General features: G+C 44.0%; 2 protein-coding genes across 5 annotated transcripts in view; one reads left to right on the plus strand and one right to left on the minus strand.

The window, feature by feature from the left end:
- ADAMTS18 (ADAM metallopeptidase with thrombospondin type 1 motif 18) overlaps positions 1 to 24963 on the minus strand; it is a 543678-nt gene that overhangs the window by 430459 nt on the left and 88256 nt on the right. The window lies entirely within an intron of this gene.
- VAT1L (vesicle amine transport 1 like) overlaps positions 7935 to 24963 on the plus strand; it is a 124144-nt gene continuing 107115 nt past the window's right edge. Inside the window, exon 1 of one of the 2 annotated variants that reach the window (XM_072967764.1) lies at positions 7935 to 8292. In XM_072967764.1, the coding sequence (XP_072823865.1) occupies positions 8060 to 8292 (233 nt within the window). In that variant the 5' untranslated portion in view covers positions 7935 to 8059. The remainder of the gene's footprint in view (positions 8293 to 24963) is intronic. The other variant, XM_072967765.1, reaches the window with a different exon arrangement.

Below are 24963 nucleotides of genomic sequence, written 5' to 3' on the forward strand. Positions count from 1 at the left end.
AATCCAGACTTCTGGCTTCTCTTGAACATTTGGAAGACCTGGCAACCCCGACCACACATTCTCACCTGGCAGTGCAGTGATGGATTGAAGCTGAGTGGATGGCCTTTAGAATGGTCGTCTGCATTCCCATTTGCCACAGTCCCCACCACTCCCTATAGTGCCCCACATCTGACCTACTCTATTTGTTCCATAATCTTCCTGGGCCCCAGTTTCATGTTTCAGGATTCTCAAAATTGTTTGTAGTTTTATTTTCCCTTCAGTAAGCTTCTCAGCTCATGCAGGCAGATCAGGCCATTTTCTCTTTTTGTTTCCTCTGCCCTGCCTCTCCCTGTGCAGAAATCACTCAGAAACCGCTATCCACAGATTTGTCTAGGGCAGCTTTTCCCATAAGATATCCTACAGAAGGCTAGTCTTCAATGGAAAAAGGCTGGAAGTCAAAGAATTTGGAGTGAAGCTGCCTTCTGTATTCCTGTTTAGAGACTCAGAAGATTTCCACACGTCTCTAAAAAGCCTTGAGTCAAAGAAATCTGCTTAACTGCATGACCTAGAGTGACCTAATGAAACTGGGTCACAGAACTGCCTTTTACCCCAGCATCAACTAATATCCCAAGAAACTATTGTTCTCTTGAATGTACTTAGAAAAGGGCTAGATTGGAATTCTGTACTTTACGAATTAATCACAGTTGTTGAAATATCAAATGCTAAGGCAAAGGCAGCTACAAAGCCCTAACATAGAGTAATTTTTCCAAGCACAGATATGTATTTGGATTACTTCTTTTAAATTTCCCCCATAAGTTTGTAAAATAGGTGTGATCAAACCCACATCTTACATATTAGAAAATAAAGCAACAGAAAGACTAAGGTATTTGCTAATGGTTACACAGGTAGGAAGTGGTCAAGCCAGGACCGGAACACAGCCCATTCAATCCCAGAACCTATGTACTTATCCTCTATCTGCACTGTCCTGCCTCCCTGGGACACTGTGCCATGTTGTTTATATGTCTGTCACCCTCTCAGGACATGTGCCAGTCTTTACTCATAAAGGAAGCAGAGAGGAGATAATTGTCCACTCATCAAATGCTATGTGTGGGAAACAACACTTGGAAGCATTTGGCACGGTATCTCATGCAGTGCTTTGCACGCATGCCTGAAAACTAGGTCTTCTGACTCTCATTTAATGTGGGCAACTCTCTTAACCTCCTGGAGCCTAGAAGCCAATAGCTAGTAAACAGAAAACTGGGATAAGCAAGTCCTGGAAACAAGGTATGTGCTCCTTCCACTTTGCTTACTGCTTAGTAAGAATACAGGAAGTGTGTAGATGGGTGGGTGCATGGATGGATACATGGATGGATGATGGGTGGATGGTTGACAGATGGATGGATGATGGGTGGTTGATGGATGGTGGATGGACATTATTTCTTGCCCACTTACTTTGTGTAAAGCACTCCACTAGACTCGGTGAAGAGAAGAGGCATCCCAAAAGGAATAGGGTAGGATGCCTCCTCTTGAAGAGCTGCTCCCTATCTCCTGGGGTTCAATCCTTCTAATCTCAGAACAGGAAAGACAAAATGTGCCCTTCTCATATGGAGCATTTTCAGTGTACATCAAGATCTTGTAGCTTCGCAGAGTCATTACTCTGAGAAAGCCCCAACCAACTGGAAATGGGCTCATCAAATAATAAAGAAAGCAAAACTCTCAGAGAAATCAGCTCTTAGCCCAAACCAGAGACATCAGGGAAATAAGAGACTGAGTTAGCTGGAGGCTTATTTCATCTTGATTTGTAGTATGATGCTCTCAGCTTGTAAGAAAAGAAATGATGATGGGTTGAGGGAGAGGATACTCCCCCTTTCTGGATTCTCTGGGACTCTGTCTGACAAGTAAATGCTTTGTTTACTTCTGAACCTAAATTTTACATCCCCATCCCATTACCGTTATTCACAATGATCTATAGCCAAGTACTTTGGGGAAAATACAGCTCTCTGCAGCATTTGAAAGAAGGAGAAAGCATCATTGTAGTGATGATTCATGCGAGAAATCCTATGGCCTTACACTAGGGGGAAAACCCTAGATAAAATTTAGGGGAAGAGAAAAAGAAATCACTCAGAAATTATCTTTTAGCGTGAACAAGGCTAAAAACATAAACTACTTGATTGAAATTCCTTACTCTGTCCTACGTAGTATGTCATTCCACCGACCATGTTTACCAAATGATACTAAATAATTGATGAGGTCATGTCTCCATGGATAACAGCTACTTATGGACAAAAGACTATAAGCAGGTGAAATGTTTCTAATTGTATCTGTACATGATTGGGTTGATAAAGAGTTAAAATGGTTTTCAGTGTCTTATGACTAGCATCTTTTGGTTATGAAAAGAGAGACTTGGGTCTCTCACCACTCTCTTAAAGGAGTTATTGAGAGAGCAGCATTGAGTCACAGGGACTGAGATCCTTGGGTAATATTGCCCTTTCAGAATTCATGAAGACTAGCCTCCATTTTCAATACGTTCTATCATTCATTTATTTGAAACCCATCAGTGTCATGTGCTATATACCATGGCTATGCCTCCCAATATTATCTCTCCTCTCTCCATCAGTTACAGAACCCTGACTTTTACCTCCAGCTCTGTCACTTAACTCAGCAAATACTACATTTCCCAGTTTCCTTTGCAGCAGGATATGACCAGGTGACTAGGCTCTGGCCAATAAGAGGTAAGTAGATGCATTTTGGCGGTCTCCTGAAGCTTCCTTAAAAAGAAGGATATGGACCTTTCTCCCCTTCCCGTTTGTCTCCATCCTGCTACCTGGAACATGGATGTGAGGGCTGTATCTTGAATCATGAGAATGAGAGCCAACCCCTTACCTAGGTGAAGTATAGCACTGGAAGAAACACTGATCCTTCATGACTTTGAGGAGACTCCACACCATCCTTGTGTGTATACTGTCTTCCTTAAGCCACTTTTTGAGTTTTTTGTTATTCACAGCTGAATCTACTACTTTACCATCACTTTCATAGTGAAGCCTTCTCTGATCTTCCAGATGGTACCTTCTGTGTCTTCTTTACTGCGCTTATCAAACTAGTAAATGAGTAATTATGTGCCTTTGGGCAGGGGGTTAATAGCTGTAGCACAAATTACTGATGTTGGAACTCACCTTTGTCATGCACAATGAGCCAATGGCTTTAAACTGAAACACCTGAAACTCTTATAGGATATCTTGGTTTAGCTGCCATTTCCAAAACAGCCCATGTACAGGGCAGGCCAGAATGGGTAGATGGTTGGCACCCCCCACCCACCACCAAGAAAAAAACAATTTTTGACAGAGGACTGTCAGGAGTTGATGGATCCTCCCTCTACCTTACCTCTTGATTACAACACCTCTGAGATATGTTCTACACTGTCATCTAGAGTTCTCCGGCAGGATTTAACCTGAGTTAATGACAGTGATAACCTGTTAGATAATGTACCTTGTACTGACTTCTTTCCCTTCCCTATTTCACTTCCACAGACCCCCTACTTCCTAGAATCACCACTCAGTTAAGCCATTTACACTTAAATATTTAAATTAAGAAACATATGCTTCTGGAGAACCCAAGCTAAGCCAAGATATGTCTCCTTGGCTAGAATGCTAGCTCCACTGGGACTGGGAGTATGTTCATCTCACTCACTGTTCTATCTCTAGTACTTAGCAATAGTACAAGGACAGCACTCAAAAGGTGATGAATAAATATCAGTTCACTTTTTCCCCCTCTGATATACCTAGAGTCAACCACCTATGACTCATTCTCCGAGATATAAATAGGAAGTTTATTCTACCACCTTCAGAATGGGCTGCACACCTATCTGGTACTTCTCTGAAGATGATGCTGTGCTCGTGGCAATCACGCTCCATCATCTTCTGAATTACATCAACACAAACTATAAGACACTATAGCACACATCCTTTAACACAACCTCTTGGATTTTACTAAAATCTTTCAATGGCCACCATCCACTGACCTAACTACGTCTGTTTTCACTCAACCTATTCTATGGCATTTTCAAAACACACAGCAGCTCATAAAACCACAGGCATTATAGCTTAGCGGTTAAGAATGCATATTTTAGACTCAAATGGCTCTCACTTCAAATCCCAACTCTGCCACTGACTAAGTAGGTGACCTTGGGAAAGTTTTTCAGTTTCTATTAAATTTCTTCCCATGTAAAATAGGGATAATAGTACCTATGACACATGATTATTCTGTAGATTAAATAATGTATTATACTAAATGATTCTAGTTGTATTGAGGAAAATACAACAGAAGAAATATTATTAAAGGATATAGTTGAAGACACTGACTAGTTGCCCCAGTAACATATTTCTTTGAAAAGTTATTGAACTATTCCAAGTTATTTTGAAAGCCATTCTGAAATCATACTAATACTGTTCCCCATACATTTTGGCTCAAAGATCTCACCTCTTTTGTGTGACACTTCTCTGAGACAGCTAATGTCTTGAGGAGTTCCCGATGGTGACCCTCTACACACCTCTCCCAGGTGCACACACCTGTTCCCTACACAAGTCAATAGCACTGAGCTATAATACTGCATTTCACCAGCAGTGGCCGCTGTATGACATTGCCCAACAATATAAGTTACTTCACAAGTGAAGCTCTAAATGAGCTAGTGCCCAAGGAATCAATTTTATAAATTAAAAATAGATTTATTGTGTTTATTTGGAGAGATGCCTTGCTGCATGGCTCTTGTCACATTCCACCAGAGAGGACAAGATTTCGGAATACTTAACAATCCAGATGGCAGTATACAGGACTCAAAGGAAGATATTCCTCCCTAAGCAGCACAGAATGTGGTGTGTCTCCTCTTAGTTGTTGTGACAATTGGCTGCATACCAATTATAATCTGGGGTTTGTAAACAGTGAGAAGATTCCCTTGGAGGCAGTAATTATATTCCTTTTAACATTCTATAAGGCAAACACTTTCTCTTAAACATGCTGTGTGCTGAGTGCAAAGTAGATTAACTTTACTAATGCTAAAGGAAAACCCTCAGAATCAAAGCAAGGAGTCTTAGCCAGACAGAAATATTAGGAGGACAATAAAGAGCAGAGAATATAAAAATGCCATGGAGTATTATCAGTCAGGGGAAGAACTCGTTTGGCCCATCCAAATGAACGTCCATGGTGAGATGTTAAGAGTATCAATTTGGAGTCGGTTGTGTATCAGACCATAATCACTGCATTCCTTGGAGCATGTTAATTCACCAGGTTAAGACTCAGTTTCCTCTTCTGTAAAGGGGAAATAATGATGCTTATCTAATAATGTTATTCTGAGAATCAAATTACAACACATCGCTAAAGTGTCTAGAAGAGTAGACACCCCAAAACAATAACATACCTTGCAGATGTTGTCAGCGTCAAACCTCTATCCCCTTTGAACTCACCATTCCCTGTATAAAATGATGGCTTCCTACTGAGAACATCCTGCCTGGGAGATCTCTCAGCCCAGGTATATGGAACATGCGAGCGAGTTAACACTTCCAGGAACAGCCCTTAGCCAATTTGCAGAAAACTTTAGTTTTAAATATCTATGTCCTTACTCCTTGAGTGAAGGCAACTCTGAGGATTGTTTCACACTATCTCTTAAGGGTCTCCTGTGCATTTAAGCCCCATTGGTCCCTGTGGTAATCTGCACATTAACGCACCCATATTGGCATTTATTGAGTTTCCATTTCACTTTCCTGTCTCCTGACAAGAGCATCCTGGGATTACCTCCAAAATAAACCACAGGCACTCAAATTCTTGTTTCAGAATAGAATCCAGCCTGAACACTATATCTCACAACGTAAACACGCTTAATAATTTAGGCAATTGGGTATACAATCAAGTATTCAATTCACCAACCAAACCTTGTCTATTCAGCTTCCTTTCAATGTCCTCTCCTCCACTCCACAGCCATTGGCTTAGCTGAGGCTCTTATTTAGTATATCTGTCTGTCTGCACTCTAGTTGCTAACAGATCTCCATGCTTCCAATAACTCTATCATCTAATCCATCACCCACTTATTGCCAAAGTGATTGTCCTGAAATGCAGTCCGGTAATGCCATTCCCTTATTTCTGTTTTTTAGGTCTTTAGGGGTGCTCATTGCCTCCATGATTATGTCTTACATTTTATAACACGGTCTGTAAAAATCTTCAACCATTCAGCCAAGTCTCCAGTGATTGCTAAACACAGCCGATGCTCAGCCAGCACAGAACAAGACAGTGTCTTCTCAAGAGTTCTTTCACCTGTCACCTTTCTATGTGTCTAAAGGTGCTGGTGATCTACCTTGTCTGGGGAACTGGGCTCACTTTCAAGGTCTGGTTCAAGTTTCCTCCCCATGAGGTCTTCTCCAATGCCCTGGAGCAAATTAATGGTTCCCTCCTCTGGGTTCCCATGGTAGCATCTGCATTCACAGACTCATTCATTTATTCAGCAAGCATTTTTCTGAGCATATTCTGCCATATACCAATCATATGCTAAGCCCCTGCGGGAAACCATTTTGGATAAACACAAAAAGAGCTCCTACTCACATGAAGATCACAGTTGGAAAAGGAAAAGACATTCAGGCAGTCATATAAAAGTCTGTTACAAACTGCCATGAGAGTTTACCATACAGGATGCCAACACAGCCTGGGGTTTGGGAGCCTCTCACAAGGGATGGACACTTGAGTTGGGAGTGAAGTAGGAGTCAACACCAGATGAAGGCGGTGGGACATAAATTCCAGATCTAGGGACTACAGGTGGTAGGAGGGAACCTAATACTCTTTGAGAAATAGAAGGCCAGGATGTTAAAGCAGAGAGGCCTAGGGAGAAGGGAGGGAGACGAGGCACCAAAACCACTCACTGTGTCCTGTCTATTTGTTGTCTGTGTCCTCCCTGCCTCGTGCTCCAAGAATGAGCTCCTCAAAGATCAGGACCATGAGTCACCAAAAGTCATATCTAGCCCAACATTTAGCACGATGCAAACATGCAAATTTAATGTACCCATTTTAAGGATGAGGAAGTTGAGGCTTGAAAGACTGAAAGAGTCACCCAAGATCCCAAGGATGGCTGCACAGTAATTAGAATATACTCCTATCACTCCTTAACTGTATCGTTCTTTAAACTGTTGTGAGGCAATCTCCCCATCTTTTTTCCTCAAAATCTAAGGTTTTCTATGAGCTCTTTTTCAAAGGGCTAGACAACGAAAAATGAAAAACCAGTTACTGCTGTGCATGTGTGTCGGGAGGCCTGTGTTGAGGAGGGAGTGCACACTGATCTGATCTTTGGGGGAGGGGGTCAAAACAAGAACAAGACCCCTTTCTAGTACAGATTTTTTTTTTTTTTTGGGAGCCTCTTTACGGCCCAAAATGGTGCGGGTGGTGAGAATTAGCCATCCTATGATACTTCAGGCGATGTCAGGTTAAGAGCATCTGCGCTAACCCTGGGGGTCCCGAGTGCAAAAACCCTGGTCTGGACTCTTCAAGACAGTGAGTGGGATTTCCAGTTCCTGCCTTCCGAACCTCTCTGTCCTCCCAGCCGCCGGTACCGGTGATTTGGGAAACGGCCCCATTTCCCGTCCATCCCACCCGCCCCCGCAGATCAGTGGGAGAGGAGGCAACCTTGGGGCGGGGAGGCATCCTCCAGGCACATTCATCTCTGTCCATTTCAAGGCGCCCAGCCTGCGCCGTATATAACGAAGTACTGCGCCCACAACAGAGGACACAGAGTCCTGTCTGCGTGTTTAATTCACAAGTATTGCGAAAATCTGGGCTCTGGGTCTACGATTAAAAGCCTGATTTGAAACTGGTTCAGAAACTGCAGCTGAGGCTTCGCTTGGGCAGGGAAGAGAGGTGGGGAGCGGGGTGGGGTGGGCGTGAGCGCGGCTCTTGGGAGGATTACGGCGGAGGCTGTGGACCTCGTCGCTGCTCGCGGAGGCTGCAGCCATTGCACCGCCGAGCATCCCACATTCAACAGGAGGAACCCGCGGGAGAGGATCCCCGAGACCCCAGCGCCGCAGCCGCCACAGCCCGTGCGCCCCGCGCCATGGCCAAGGAAGGCGTGGAGAAGGCGGAGGAGACGGAGCAAATGATCGAGAAGGAGGCAGGCAAGGAGCCGGCGGAGGGCGGCGGCGGCGGCGGCTCTCACCGCCTGGGGGACGCCCAGGAGATGCGCGCCGTGGTGCTGGCCGGCTTTGGGGGACTCAACAAGCTGCGGGTCACCAGGAAGGCCATGCCCGAGCCGCAGGACGGCGAGCTCAAGATCCGCGTCAAAGCCTGGTCCAGTATCCGCGCTTTTCTCGCTTTCTCTCTTTGCGCGCTCGGCGCTCCGGGGGAGCGGGTGGCAGAGCCTCCGCGGGGACGCTGCCGAGGGAAGCGCCTCCGTGGGCGCCCTCCTCCGCGCCGTCACCCAGGTCTTCAGAGCCTCCCCGCGGTCCGCGGCCCGCGGCCGCTGGTGCTGGGGAGGATGCTGAGAGGTGGCCCTCGCCCTCCCCAGGCCGGATGTAGGGGTGGCCAGAGGAGGCTGTGAACTCCTGGGAGGGGAAGGGTGGGTGGTGGCGCCCAGCGCTCAGGGTCTGGAACACTGCGCTGCGGGCGATCTCGGTGGGGTAGGATAGCTCAGCTGCTAGGAGAGTGGAGTTGATGACAACATGCTTCAAAAATAATAGTAACCGTCGGCTTACCTGTGTACCAGCCATCGTTTTTTTTAGAGTTTTATGTGTGCGATCTTATTTAATACTTCCAGGGACCCAGTGAGTTAGGTACTTCATTGTCCCCCTTTACCGGTGAGGAAACCAGGACTCGAGAGTGATTTGCCCAAGATCATTCTGCTACCACTAAATAGCATGGCCAGGATGTGACATTCGATCTTTTAAACCTCAAGGCTGTTGTCCTGGTGGGGCAAGGGACAGGGTGCAGGGCTGGGGAAATGCATCCTTCCTCCTCCTCGCTCCTTTACATTTCCTTCCAGATAACGGGAGAGGGGCTTCGAAGCAGGGCGTTAGGTACCCAGCAACTAAGCTCTGTGAAGGGTGAGGCCGTGGCTGCTGCTTAACCCTCCCTCTTCCCTACTAGCATCTTCGGTGTTTCTCCCAAGAGGAAAAACCAACCAACCAACCAAACAACTGCTATCTCCGAGCTCCTTCTCCCATCTCAGGACGAGCTCAGCAGTCTGAGCACCATCTTACCCCCGGTGAACTTCAGATCCACGCCCAGCTGGGATTCCTCCTGGAATGTTCAAGCCTCTCTTGTGCTGTCACTTTTTTTTTTTGCTTTAATCAATTATATTTTTATTTATTTGTTCATTTTTTTTTGCTCTTACCCACCACTTTTTTAATTGAGTTATAGTCATTTTATAATGTGTCAAATTCCAGTGTAGAGCACAATTTTTCAGTTATACATGAACATATACATATTCATTGTCACATTTTTTTTTTCCACTGTGAGCTCTTGCGCTGTCACTTTATAATCATTTCGCCAGAGTTCTGGGGAGGAAGGTTTCACCCCCGGGGTTCACTGGACCAACGCTCTGAGTTGTACATGCAGCAGCGTGGGAAGCTTGTAGGGGGAACTTGCTGGGAGCCCAGTGAGATGGGCCTAGAACTTGCCATCTCTGTTTTCAAAAGCCCTCAACAGACACTGCTCCCTAAAGCAGCAGTGAGCTCACTGGTTCCCAGGTTAGACCCCCAAACCCAGAATCTGGGAACTATCTAGAGGCAAGAAAAAATGCAAGGAGCTTCCACCTCCCCTTTGAGAGCAGGCGCGGGTTTCATTCGCCAGACTGGAAGGCAGCTGGAGAGAGGGGGGCGCTGGTCTCTGGCTCACTCCTCATCTGTGGGGCTGGTCATGTTTGATTCTAAATACTGGGCCTCTCTCTGGGGAATTCAAGGCAGGGGATGAGGCTTTGGGGGATCCTATTCAGTTCTGTTTTGTTAACTCTTGCTGAACCAAGCTGCTAGATCCCAGAAGGCAGAGCTGAAGTCTGCCCCGCTCACCAATAAGTCCCCAACTCCCAGCACAGAGCTTGGCACCCAGTACATCCAGGTTACGGCTTGAATGCACAAGTTATGGTTGAATGAATGGACTGAGGAAAGATGCTTTGAGTCATTATTTTTCTTCACTTGCTGGTGGAAGACCGTCTACCCAGTAAGATTAGAACCATGTATAGATGATTCTTGTTCCTCAACCACTGGTCAAAAATATTATGTGTGTGTGTATAATTTATGGCCCTCCATTCAAATAGAGGACTGGGTTCTAGGACTCTTTGTCAGAGTGTATATTCCGAGAGTGAAAATGTTGAAGCTACTTTTGAAAGAAAAGAGCATCATCTGTAGTGCAAGTAGGTCTGTCTGCGTTCACCAGCCTTTCCCTTCCTGCATAAATGCTGATGGGAACTAAAGCATTTTGAAACAATAAATGTCAGGAAGAAGGGCAGGAGATTGATTTTCAAAGCCAGACACACAAGCCTGTTCTTCATTGGAGCTGTAGTGTGTGTGTGGGGGGGGTGGGGGTGGCGGGGGGGGGGGGTGGACATTTGGACTACAGAATTGCAAAGGGCCCAAATTGATTTTCATTTCCCCAAGCTGGAAGCGGAGTTCATCAGTTTCACAAGGGGGGATTGAAATAGGTTTGTGAAGATCACCCACTGGGCCCTTCGTCCTCCACTGGGCAAGGATTGGCTGGCCAAAGATGCCCACTGATTGTAAGTTTAGCCTTGGGAGCCAGGATGACTCATTCTATAGTTTTATGAATCAGCTGATGGCCTCCTGCTTGAAGGTTCCCCTTTTATCTGTTCTCTCTCTCTCTCTTGCTCTTTTTTTTTTTTTTGATTCTCCATTTTTAATGGAAAGCTTTTATCATCAAATAGGATATGCTTTTCACTTGATAATAAAGCACAGTCCATCTGAGCCAGTATTATTCAGACCTGGAATGAGGGTCCAAGTTGGTTAATGTATAAATTTTGTGGAAATGGAAGAAAAGAGGCAGGGGAAATAGCTATTTTATCTCATTTGCCAATCTCATTTATGGTCCAAGGAAAGAAGTATTATGGTACAGCAAATTGAGGCTTGGAGATGTTGAGTAATTTGCTAAAAACATCACACAGGTAGTTAGGATCTGAATCCTGGTTTGTCTCTCTTTAAAGCCTTGCTGTTTTCCTTTTATTCTATTTTGTCTGCCTCTGTGGAAAAGCCACAAGAGATGTGATCTACCTCTTCAGACCTCTGGCATTCAAGCCTGCTTTCTTTCCTTTCTTCCATGAATATGGCTCCTTTGATCTGTTTATGTCTGGCTTAAGGAAACATTTTCTGGCTGTTCCCAGAGTAATATGATTTTCCCCCCAAAGTGGAGGCTTGATGGTCAAATGCAGCTCAGAAAGCACCACGTGGGGAATGCGGGTGGGAGGGACAGCCCAGTCTTCTATCTAAATTGTTACAAGAACACCCTTTATTGAACAACTTACACAGCAAGCAATTTAAGTGGCCCAGCAGAAAAAGCATGCTGCATTTTTGGAGAAAGATGGATCTGTGTAACAACCTCAGTGAGTCCATCTCTTAACTTTCCCAAGTTTTTCATGCCTCAACTGCAAAATGGAGATAGTACAGTGAACACCATGGTGCTGAGAGAATCAGATGCATGAAAGAGGTAGGTCCAACATTGGCACTAAGTGAACAGCAGTTGCTATTGTGACTGCTGTCACATTTATGCCCATATGACATATTTCCTGGTGACTTGATAACTTGGAGGCCGTCTTTTTAATCATGTATATAATAGAGGCAATATTATATCACATCTGCTTAGTGATGAAGACTGAGATCTTCCCAGACGTGAGTCCCAGGGCTGCCACTTGCTAACTGGACGTCTTAGGTCTCATTCCTTGGAGGCAAGGGATGCTTTTTTAAGTGGTTGATGGAGGGGCTGCTTTTGGGAGATCAGGAGTGAGGGGAGCAGGACAGGGCAGGGGAGAGAGCGAGCAAGGGTTGGGTCTCGGCTAGATCCCACCAGGAGTTGAGTTCTGCAGCATGAGTTGTACCAGAGAGTCAATCTGACCAGGAAGCAATGGGGGCAGCCTTGTGTGGTCCTGCCCTTGGTCATCAGTCGGTTATGGGCTCTGGGCTGCTTCCTGAGTCGGGGCGTGGAGCCTCTCCAGCAGAGGTGGCTTGTCTTTGACTGAGGGCAGTTCCCCATGGAAGCAGAGACAGGGACTGCTCTGAGCTCTGAGCAGCCAGCTCTCCTAGCAGCTGGGGCATGGGTGCACTGGCCAGTGAAAGGGATCTCAGTGAGGTGCAACAGCGCCCTCTCCACTGGTTGACCTTGAACATGCTGCTGACTCTTCTAAACTTCCACTTCCTAGTCTATAAAATAAGGATAATGATGGCCCTTTCTTGACAGTGACATAAGGGGGTTTAAATGAGACACAGAACACAAAGACCTTTATGGTGATGCCTGGCACAAAGCAGGTGGTCAAGGAATGCTAGATATTATTGTTTAAAGTGTTACTCTTGGTTTGCATGGATACGCTCTCTCGTTTACCATTCATACCAGAACTTTTCACTTTTGAGAGTAAAAGGGGCACTGTTAATAATTACTCTGGGACAGCAGGGACGAACTGGAACTGTTCTAGGCAAACCAGGGTTCGTGGATCCCCCTCTTCAAATAAGAAGGTCAGATCTCTGCCTTTGCTGCAGGCGGTCTTGTCACCGCAGCGCTTCTCCTGGGCAGGAGCTGGTAGGACTTGAGGCTGAGCGTCTCCAGATTGGGCTACAGGAATGTACTTAAGTAGCCATTAACAAGCCTGTCTGTTTTGTGGCTCAGATTGGTTTGTGGTGGAAAGGCTCTAATGGATTGGGGAACGTTTATTTTCCCAGACTGATTTACAGTGAGAGGCCACAGGAAACTGCTGGAATGAAACCAACTGGATGAAAAATAGCACCAGCAAGTCGTGGCTCCATTGGCTGATCTGAAAATGGGCCGAGGGCAGGCCACACTAGAGGAAAGCCAACAGATTGGCAGGATCTTAATAGATCACAAGGGGAAAGTGCATTGGAGATGGGGAGGGAGCTAATATCTAGTAAGCAGTTGTTAAGAGCCAGAAACTGAGTTGCCAGCTATATACTCTTTGTTTCATTTTATCCTAATGGCAACTCAACAAGATCAATGTTGCAATCTCCATTTTAAAGATGGGGAAACTGACATTCAGAGACTAGTGAGGATAAGAATGTGTGGAGTGCAAGAGCAGTGTAAAAATCCAAGTCTGCCTTGTTCCTGGACTCTACATGTGGGAGGCAGATTATCAGAGAGGCACAGTGACGAAGCACAAAGTGGAGAGAGAGAGGACAGAGACAATGAAAGACCAAGAGACATAGAGAGGCAGACATACACAAAGACAGGAAACAGGAATACAGAGAAAGAACCATGAATCCACTTGACTGGTTTAAAGTGTAATTGATAAGACTCAAAGGTGCATGGGGTCATCTTGCCCCCCCAAAATGGCCATTGTGTTTTGAACCACATCTACTTTCCCTCCATTTCAGAGGTATGGGATGCTTTAGGGATCCACCTAGGATCACACTGCTATGACTACTGGCCCAGAATACCCATGCTGATTAGACACAGTCACCACTCTTTGGATCCACTCAAGGCACGTGGGTTCCTTCTTCTGTCTCCTTTGCTTCCATTGGGCTATGATACATTGGCAACTTGAGTGCAGAATGTCCCCAAACAACACAGCATTAAACTGTCCCTGACAAGGTCAATGCAATGCAAAATATGGCCAATATGATTTCCCTGTGTTTATTCAAATAAACCAATGGGGTGTATGTGGTTAAGTGGTACAGATGTTTATAAAACTGAGAAATTGCTTGGAGCATTTCTAATACTCAAGCCAGGTGCTACTAGGGCACAGACACTGGAATAATGTGTTCTCAGATCACTCTGTGTTGGATGGAGCAATCAGGATTCGACAGGAGAGGATGACTCTGCTGAGTCACACTGAGCCCCATTTGGTGATGAAAAGATGGAGATGCCACTTCAGGGGTCTTTATTATTCACTGAAGTTTGTATTCCTCCATTCGCTGTGTCCTCCCAGTTGGGGGCTCATGATGGTGACAATGTCTGCTCTTCATCCAATAATGGAATGCACTTCTTTTCTCCTCAGCAATTTGAGGAAGAAAGGAAGCCCAGAATTAGTCATTCTTCTATTTCATAGAAAAAGGAACTATAGAATGTCTTACAGAACATCTGACATAGAGCAGGTTCCCATAAACAGCAGCCTGATCTTAATTATACAGAAGCCAATGGCAGGTGGCTCATGATGGGCAAAGGGAGTGATGACTGATACTCAAATTCATCCTACTTTCCATTGTAGCATCTTTGCAGCCATAAAGCCTACCATCCTCATCATTTTTCATCTGACCCTTAGAACCCATAAGGCTACCATCCTTACTTTCTAAGAGAGGAAAAAGGGACTCAGAGATGAAGGGAAATAGAGAGAAGCTACAACAGATCTGAGTGCAGACCCTAACCCTACTTCACCATGTGATCTTAAGCAAACAGCATTTTCAACTTGCCTGGATCATCACCTCGGTAATAACACTCACTTTTTCATATTGTCATGAAGGCTAGCTGAGAGCCTGTGACAGTTCTGACTGCTCTTTGCACATAGTAGGTGCTCAATAAACATTCATTCCCTCCCTCAGTCACCTGGGCTGCAAAAGACAGAACTGGGACTTGAACCTATCCTGTGGTTCCCTGTCCTGGTTGTCTCCTACCAAACTACATTGGCAGGAGGGAGAAGGGTGCTGGCTTTTGAGTCTGATTCCCAGGGTTGGGGATGGACGTGGACCAATGTACTGCTCCCCTCACACCAGCTCCGTGTGTACCCATCTGTGGCTGGCAGCAGGGATTTCTCCAACAGCTGGGTGTGCAAAAGAGCCCAACCTCTGGAGTCTGGTTCACATTCCTTCAAAGGAACCCAAATCCCATGATTGTGGGCAAATCACTGACATCCAACGCTGACAACAAAGCTCATCCAGGCATGGGGAAGAGCACCCCTCCATGACTCCAAGTTCCTGCTACTTCTTACTCTTAATATGGATCTTTTTTGGCACCTTGGCATTTTCACAGAAGAAAAAGTTTAATTAGATACAAGAAGAGACTCTTCATAGGAAAGGGCGGCAGGCATGTAATCTCAAATTAGTTTGATTCCTCTGTGTGTCATCTCACGCAGAACATCAGTTGGAGCCATGGTACTAAAATGAGTATATTTAATATCTGAAGGCCCAAGGGACAAAATAGATGCTTCAGTGACAGGGGCAATTTCATCTTTGAATGTGCTGTTTTCTTGATGTGCACGCAGTGAGCTTCTGTCCTGCATCTCCTTCTGTCTGTGCAGCCAAGCCTCTTCCCCAGCATCATGCTGGAGGCAGGAATACACCAACCAGTGCTTTCCCAAACAGAACCCCCTTGGCAAGTTAAAGCATTGTGTCCTTTTACTCCTAACTTCTCCAAACACCTGGAATCCCCAGAGCCCAAAGCAGGAAAATTATCTTCTGTGAGAAGAATGATAATGATTCATTTCTTGGGTTGGCACTGACTGAACACCCAAACTGGATGGAAGGCAGGATGCTTTTTGCTTATCAAAGAGTTAATGTTTGAAGGGAAACAGATATGGATTCCAGTGCTGGATCTGATTGTGTTAGTAACCTACATAACCTTGGGGAAATGACTTGGCCTTCTGAAACCTCAATTTTCTTATCTGTAATATGGGTACAATTATAATACCAATGGGATAATTTTGTGTCAGGATAAAAAGAGATATCATGTCTAAACTATCTAGCAATGATGTTGGCACATTTAATATCTGCTGAGTGAATGAAGTCCTTGTTATATAGTATATGTGTAATATATATAAATGGTAAGGAAGAAATATTTTTTAAAAAAGGACATTAGAAAGTCCCTTCAGTTCCTTAAAAAACTAAAAATAGAGTTACCATATGATTCAACAATCTTAATCCTGGACATAAATCTGGAGGAAACTCCAGTTTGAAAAGATACTTGCATCCCAAAATGCACAGTAGCACTATTTACAATAGTCAAGACATGGAAGCAACCTAAACATCCACTGACAGATGAACTGATAAACAAGATGTGGTATATTTATACAATGGACTACTACTCAGTCATAAAAAAGAATGGAATGATACCACTTGCAGCAACATGGATAGACGTAGAGATTATCATACTAAGTGAAGTAAGTCAGACAGAGAAAGACAAGTATCATATGATATCACTTATATATGGAATCTAAAAAAAATGATACAAATGAACTTATTTACAAAACAGAAACAGATTCAGACACAGAAAACAAAATTGTGGTTACCAAAGGGGAAAGGGTGGGGGAGGGATAAATTAGGAGTTTGGGATTAGCAGATTCAAACTATTATACAACAAGGTCTTACTGTATAGCACAGGAAACTATATTCAAGAACATATAAAACCTATAATGGAAAAGAATCTGAAAAGGAATATACACATATATAATTGAAATTTTACTAATTTAAATCACTATACCTGAAACTAACACAACATTGTAAATCAACTATATTAAAAAAAAAAACCCAAAACAAGAAAGTCCTTCCATACTTCATAAAGTTTTCTGAATGGAGTCTGGATTCAGAATCCACATGTCTCCCCCAAAGGATACAAGGCCCTAACATCACATATAACCCAGACAGGATTTGCAGATACTAACTACTTCATATAAAATAGATAGACAACAGTGTCCTGCTGTATAGCACAGAGAACTATATTCAGTATCCTGTAATAGCATATAATGAAAAAGAATATGAAAAGGAATATATATATATAAACTGAATCACTGTGCTGTGCACCAGAAATTAATACATTGTAAACTGACTCTACTTAAATAAAAAAATTAAAATAAAGTATTAAAAACAAAAAGTAGCCCAAACTGGACATGCCACCATGGTATGACATAAGAAGAACATCCTGATGAATTCCTGAAGGAACAAGGGAGGAAATGGAACCAAAATGTACTGTGCTCCAACTATGTTCCAGAAGCTGGGCCAAGCTTAACGATCTTCAAGAGGAAGACTGGTCACTTCTGCTCTGACTTCTCTTTCCCTTATTTCAGCCATGCTGACCATCACAATGAACTTGTCCCTGGACTTCTAGGCTTTCCCCTTTCCTTCTCCTTCCATCTTTTATCTTTTCTCTCCTCGTGGGTTTGCTTCCCAGGCGCTCCTACCGCAATGAGCTACTTTCTTGAGACCTGGCAAGATGGTGGCCTTTTGCTTCAGCTGCCTTCTGTAAGTTGAGCAAGTCCCAGTGCAAAGAGAACTTTCTTCTCCCAATTTTCATGTATCAGGGAAGGAATCTGATTGGCCCTTCATGAATCAATATCTCTCTCTCTCTCTCTGTCTGGTCCAAGGGGATGAGGTGCTGTGATTGGGCCACATTGATGCCTCATGCCCTCCCACCCTGACCCAGAAGAATGGAGCATCATGATTGACAGCTCCATCAGGAACTCATGAAGTATGTGTGTGTAGTGTGTGTATATGTGTATGTGGGGGGGGGTGCAGGGTAGATACTCTGAATGGAACGGAGGGCAGTTATCAGACAACTCACAGGTAAGAAGCACAGTGGATGGATCAAGATTGCAGCCAGCATGGGGGTTAGGAGACTCTTCACCCAGAAAAAGTGACAACTCAGAGAGGGGACCGGAGAAGGCAGCTCCATTTCCTCTCTTGGGACCTTACATTTCTCAGCACAAAGTTATTGAATCATAATAAATAACATACACAATATTTTCAACTTTGAGGCCCATCAGCTTTTAAATCTCTGGTCATCTTGGATATTCTAGAACTTCTATTATCATTTAACTCGTGAACACCCAGCCTGGTGCTTGGTTAACAGTAGGCAGTCAATAAATGTTTGGGGGAATGAGTGAGTATGTTACTGACTTTCTCCCAAATGTTAGGTGTGCATGTCTGCAGAAGTGGCCATGTCCCTTGTAAATAGGACCTTCCTCACACAAACAGTGGCCCATCCAAGCCAGTGTGCCTTCAGGCTCCCTCTGTCACCTCAGCTGTCTCTGACCAGAGCACCACATCTCTCCAGCATGCAGGTCTTAGAGGAGGACTTGAAAGAACACCAAAGGAGCTATGATTTTGGAGAACTGTACCTAACACATTCTGTTCTCCTGAAACCAGAAGTTCACTTTTTGCAGTAATAACTACTTTCCTAAGGCTGAGAAATGTGGGTCTCTGACTTCCCAAGATGCTCTGTAATTTCCTCCTTATTGACATCTGGCTCCATCGGATGCTGGAGGCCAGAGCTCTTGGAGAGAAGCCAGCATGCTGCTTCTGATGACAGTTATTCCAAGAGCACTTACTCGAGTGTTCCTGCAATGCTTGTACACCTGGGGACCCCAGGCCCCACCAGCTTGGATGTTACAATATTTAACTAAGCAACATATTGCAGTAATCATGGTGCAATAAATACATACATCAAATTATTATGTTGCACACCTTAAACTAATTTAATGTCAATTATAGCTTCATAAAACTGGAAAATAAATGAGTAAATATTTAAAACTACTGGGGGTGAAAAAAGAATAACCTTTTAAAACAAATGGTATGTCCATGACTCTGTTCCTCTCTTCTGTCATAAGTATCAGGACCCCCACCTTCAACACCTCCCAGATAGCTGCAAGGGTTTCTTAGGGGGTGTTGTCTGGGTCCTCAGAAACACAGCTCTGGTTCCCCCATTGATTCTGGCCCTCTTCTGTTGCCCTGTCCTGGTCCTAACATACACTGAAGCCATGCAGCGTGTTTCCTCATCTTTCTCTGCATCCCAGTTGGAGGAGTCTGGCCCTCTGCTTAGGCCGTAGTCCCCTTTCCACTCAATAGAGGTTAGAAATAGCATATGCCGCCACCTTATGTATTAATGTTCCTGTTGTTTGGAGCTAATAATAATGACCCTCTGGTCATTCATTATTTATCATCAGTATTACCATAATGACCTTTATTGAGTGCTTTTTGTGTGTCACGGGCACCGTGCTAAGTGTTCTATAGAAATTCCTATGATACCAAACATTTTCCAGATGAAGGAATGAGATCAATGAGGTAAGGGAACTAAAATTACACAACTAATAAGACAAAGAGAACTGGGATTTGAGTCACAGTTTACCTCTCTCCAAGGCCTTAACTCCATGCATGTTGCATCCACTCTTTCCAGTTCCATCCTAGACACAAGCCCCTGAAGTTGAAGGGCAATCTGAGGAGCAGCACCGACCACATTCAGAGGCAGTCTATCTTCTAGCGACACAGGCTTCTGCATCCAGGCTTGTGTCCTCCGACTCCCTTTTCCTAGGGTGACTATTCCTCTTTTCCCTAGAAGGCTTATCTGCCCTTCATGCAAATAGATACAGAGTGAGGCAGCCTCACTGGCTCAGAATCTAAATTCTATAGTAAACTCTGATGAGGCTTTCAAACTGCACTCTACAGAGCCCCTCCCCTTCCTCCCTATTCAGACACACTTGTTTCTTTAAATAGACTCTCTCTCAAGTTACAGACTTTCTTTAAAAAAAAAAAATTCTGGCCTAAGATCAGAAAGAACTGCATTTTATTTATCTATGCAACACCTAGTTCAATCAGCTAATGGGGAGCTATTAAACCCACCGTTCCTATGATTGGTCTCAATGATTCCATAATTGGATTCTCTTAATCCTCCAGCTAAACTCACTAAAACTGTTCCGACTGGGGACCTTGTAATAAACTCTGACTCAGTATTTTGCAGCCCAAACTGGGGATGCATAATGCAGCTAAAACCACACCTACCCTCCCTAAACAGTCCTTTCAGGTTTATCTACCTGCTTTCAGATCCTCTGGAACCTTTCTGTCTGACCACAGAGGAGACAGTCCATGCCTCTGGGACTGCTACTTCGTAGGAAATAAATAGCATCATCCCACCTACTTGGAGTCCACATCTCTGCCCTCATCCAGCAGCACTTGTGGGAGATTTTTTCCATTTTGCTCTTTTAACATTTTTCTTTCCTTTTCCTATTCTTTTTTTTTTTTTGCCCCTTTCCTATCCTGGATTTAGCTGGGCCCTTTTGCTCTTGAAGAGAAGCCCAATTTCCAACATAATTGAGAAGCACTGTCAAATTCTCTTGAGTCATTTAGAAAACACCAAAGCTGGATACACCTGTGCTATGGAGAAAAACTTCTCAAAAAAAATCCCTCTTTCCATTTACATGCCCCCAGTGCCTCCTGCTCCCTCCAGACACTCTCCCTGTGCTCTTCAAACTCTCCCAGACTCAAACCTGGCCCTTGCGATCTCCTGTCTTTTGCATCTCTCTTTGCTCACCTTTCCACACCAATTCTTTTATCTTCCAGAATAAATATTTGCTCTTCCCAAAGCACATCAATCAAGCAGGTCTTTGATCTTCTCATTTCCCTCCTTACTACACAAGGCTGCAAACCAGTAATTCCCCTGAGCAGGAAGACGGAAGGAGCTTGAATCACCCATAGGTATCTTCCCACTTACAGCTTCAGTGGAGGAATCGTTGGTGAGGCTAGAATATGCCCTGTGCTAAGCAATGAACACTAAAAGATGGATTTTCAGACAAACTCTCCACCTTGGAGTTGCTCATAGTCTATGGGGAAGACAGTAAGGTAGTGATTCTGCTACTGCTTCCTTCTTAGGCTAACTAAATTTCAATACTAATGAACTAAAATTAAAAGTTCAGTTCCTTAACCATCCTAGCCATGTTTCAAGGGTCCAGTAACCACACATGGTGGCTGTCTCATTGGACAGCACAGATATGGGCCATTTCCATCCCTGCAGAATGTTCTACTGGGCAATGCTGGTCTGGTCTTCATCCCACATTTCCTACTGAAACAACTGTTTTACTAAACATTGTTTTTATCAACAGCAATGACTTAGGAGGTAACTGTCATGTTATAGCTGAAATGGACTGTTTATGGAACCCTGCCCGATGGGGGCTCCAGTGAGAAGTCAAGTAGGAACCACTTGGCCCTATCTGACAACAGTGAGGCTGGAGAGGTAAAGAGAAGGGGAGCAGAGGGCACAGCCTTTCCTAAGTGGCACTTTCTTGTGGAAGCTTCCATGACTTGCAAAGTCAGTTAACAACTGCCCTCCTTGTGCTAGCTGTGACCCTGGTCCCACCTCCTGTTGGGGACTTGTCTTACTGTGAAGCCATTTATTTTGTTGCTCTCTGAACTCTTGGGAAGCAGAGATGTCACTGTCACTGTTGTAACCTTAGTGCCCCGAGCTCCAAACCATGGAGGGTCTGTTGAATTTAAATTAAATGAGATTGAATGTTCTACACAACCAATTAGTGCCAGGCACCTGTTGGAAGTCAATGACTCCATGAACATCTAACACGGAGATTTTAACCTTTTCCGGAACCTTCTTAGGAATAAATATCTGCTGTGTCCCCAGGAGTAGCTGAGAATAAATAAATAACCCCAGGTCCAGAAATCAAGGGGTTAGTCCTGGCATCAAGCACAGCTTGGTTTGGACCCATTCGTATCGTGCTTTCTGTTTCTGCTGAAAATGGCTCCTGTGATGTAGATTCTCAGTATATCTCCTTGGCCATTTTGTTCCATTTGAACTACTACTGAGGTGTGTTCTGAATCCTAATTTGGACACAGGATCTGAGTATATCTCTTTTCTCAGAGGCACAACACACTTGGACAAGGATAGCTCAGGCTGTGTTGCCCTCACCCTCTGTCCACAGGTGATGGACAAACGATCTGGATGGGCAACAACAGCATTATTTACTTAGAAAGTAAAGTGGTAGATAACGAAAAACATCAGACGTGTCTGAGAACTTGATGTTTCACGTCTGAAAAGAATGATTAGATAAGGTGAGCAGGATCACGCGGAGCCAGACATGGAGGGGACGGGGGTCAGGAGCCGCAGCCACTAATGGGAAGAAGGGAATCAGAGCATCCTGTATGCACTCTTTTTATTTGTTTAAATCTTCTTTATATTTTATTTTCTCTGGGAACAGAAGGAAAACAGTGTGCTTGTAACCAGAAAGCTTTTTTGGGTCGTTTTGGGGGGTTGTTTTGTTTTAAGTGGGGAAGTCATATTTTAAACCAGGAAGTTTCCTTTAAACTACAGGCTCCTGAAGCAACATGGATGGACATAGAGATGATCACATTAAGTGAAGTAAGTCAGGCAGGGAAAGACAAATATCATATGATAGTGCTTACATGTGGAATCTTTTTAAAAAATGATACAAAAGAACTTATTTACAACTTAGAAATAGAGTCACAGACACAGAAAACAAACTATGGTTATCAAAGGGGATACGGGTGGTGGGGAGGGATAAATTGGGAGTTTGGGATTAACATATAAGCACTATTATATGCAAAATAGATAAACAACAAGGACCTACTGTAAAACACAAGGAATTCTATTCAATAGCTTGTAATAACCTATAATGGAAAAGAATCTGCAAAAGAATATATATGTATAACTGAATCATTTTGCTGTACACCTGAAATGAACATTGTAAATCAACTATACTTCAATAAAGTCTTTTTAAATTAAGAAACAATTTTTTTAAAGAATTCAGTCTCAACACTATCCCATGCTATGTTTTAGCATCAGACATGACAGTCTGTTAGAAAATATGGTGGAGCTGAAAAGTTTTGAGTTGAAAATTTCTCTCCTGTGTCTTTTGGCTTACATATCATTTCAAATTATTTAATCAGTTCTAACATCAGTTTTTAGTTATTTATTCTTGGCTGAAGGACTTGAAGAGTAGTGTGCATGCTGGCTGATGAAGATCTTAGCAGAAGCAAAATAATTCATTCAGGGTTTATTTCCTCTTTTCTATAATTTTTTTTGCCGTATTTGCATTCTTTTTGTTTTAAATTGAAGTATAGTCAATGTACAATATTATGTAAGTTTCAGGTGTACAACACAGTGACTCACAATTTTAAAAAGTTATACTCCATGTATAGGTATTATAAACTGTTGGCTATATTCCCTGTTCTGTACAATCCATCCTTGCAGCTTAATTATTTTATACATAGTAGTTTGTACCTCTCAACTTCCCACCCCTTCCTGCCTCTCCCTGCATCCTCTCCCCACTGGTAACCACTAGTTTCTTCTCTTCATCTGTCATGACACAGTCTTTCCAACCTCTGACAGAGCACAGGTGGCTTCTGTCTCCTGAGGTTCATCCAGGACCATTCTGGCTGTTCTCAAATGGGAGATGCCACTTGAGTTGCGCATAAAAGGTATCCTTGTTTTAGACGAAGAGTGCTTTCTCCTTCCATAGAAGATCTGTATTAGTCTATTTTCATAGTCTTGAGATAACAAACCAAGTACTTAAAGCCAAGAAGAAAAAAAAAAAGGAAAAAAAAAAAAGAACTGGGAGCAAGACTTTCTGAGATCAATGCCTATTGTCCTAGACATTTTCAAGCTAACAGCTGTGATGAAGAAACAAAAAACAAAAACTTCAGTTCTGGGAAAATGAGGGAAAGACTCAAACATGTGCTTCTTTGGCCCCACTTGAATATGGAGTTAAATGGTTTAATAAACACAGCAGCAGCAAGAGCAGAATGAAGGCAAGAGGGCACACCTATGGGCGCTGCTTCTGCTCGAAGCCTCACGTTAGGGGCCTTTCGCTCTTATTAGAGCCAGCAGAGGCTGCCGTGGATCCTGAGTCCTGATGCTCAGCCAGGCAGGGGATTCCAGACTTCCCATCTGAAATGTGACAATGTTCCCCCTGATGTCCAGTTTCTTCCAGCATCCAGTGATCTCTGCCTCCCCTCAGACATAGAAGGCCCTGAGCTACTCTTTTTCATGGATTTCCCCATGCAATTTACCATCCCTGCATGTATATTTCTCACAGCTGAAACCTATCTATAAATTCCTGTAAGAGACTCTTCTGTTCTTTTCTCCAGCATGACTGATAGAGCCAACACATAACACTGTGTCAGCTTAAAGTGTACAAAGTGTTGATTTGATACATTTATAAATTGCGAAATGATTACCACCAAAGTATTAGCTGCCACCTCCATCCCATCACATAGTTACCATTTCTTTTTTGTATTGAGAGCATTTAAGATCAACTCTTGCCTGTGTTTTGACAGTTCATCTGGTCCTTGATGCTTTGATCTCTTCAAATCTTCCATTTCCCTTTCCTCTCAATCTTTCAGGTCGGAATTTAAAGACCTCATTCTCTTTTCTGCCTTTTCAGCATTGGTTATAAGAACCCCTAGACCTTTCCTCCTCAGAGACTACCATGCAAACGACACCTCTGTAAATACCATCAGTGACAACTGCTCTGTACCCACGAGGGGAAAAAAAAGACCTGGAAAGGAAGATTACAACACCCCTCATGTAGTGGACACTGGGGTCCACCCCAACCCCCAGGCGCTCATTCCCCCAGCAACCAGGAGGGATGGCTGCTGAGGGCTCATAGCTGCATCCCTCCTGAGGGACTTCCCTCAGCTGAAGGGAGCATCCTTGCCCCAGACTGGAAGCCCTCCCTGGAGGCAGCTCTCATCCAATGACCAGTTGATGCAAGGCTAAAAAGACTCAGTCCCCTTGCTTTGATTCAGAGTGACTCAAGGGGCCGTCCTAGCTCTTGAATTTTCCGTGGATAAATTGAGTCGTCTTACTATCACATCAGTGTTCAACTTCTCCCTCTACCCGGTCCAGCTTCTCTCACACCCACACGGGCACTATTCCCTGGAATACTCCCTTATCAACCCTCTGGCACGCAAATCTCAGACTCTGGGGCTGCTTCCCAGGGAGCCTGACCTGGGACACCTTCTTTGTGTGATGATGATGGTGGTGATGATGGCAATGATGATGACAGTCGCTCACACCTACTGAGTACTTCTGGTGTGCGAGACACTCTATGTGTACTGTCACATGCAA

This window comes from Vicugna pacos, chromosome 9 (assembly GCF_048564905.1).
Source record: "Vicugna pacos chromosome 9, VicPac4, whole genome shotgun sequence".
In the NCBI taxonomy this organism is placed as follows: domain Eukaryota; kingdom Metazoa; phylum Chordata; class Mammalia; order Artiodactyla; family Camelidae; genus Vicugna; species Vicugna pacos.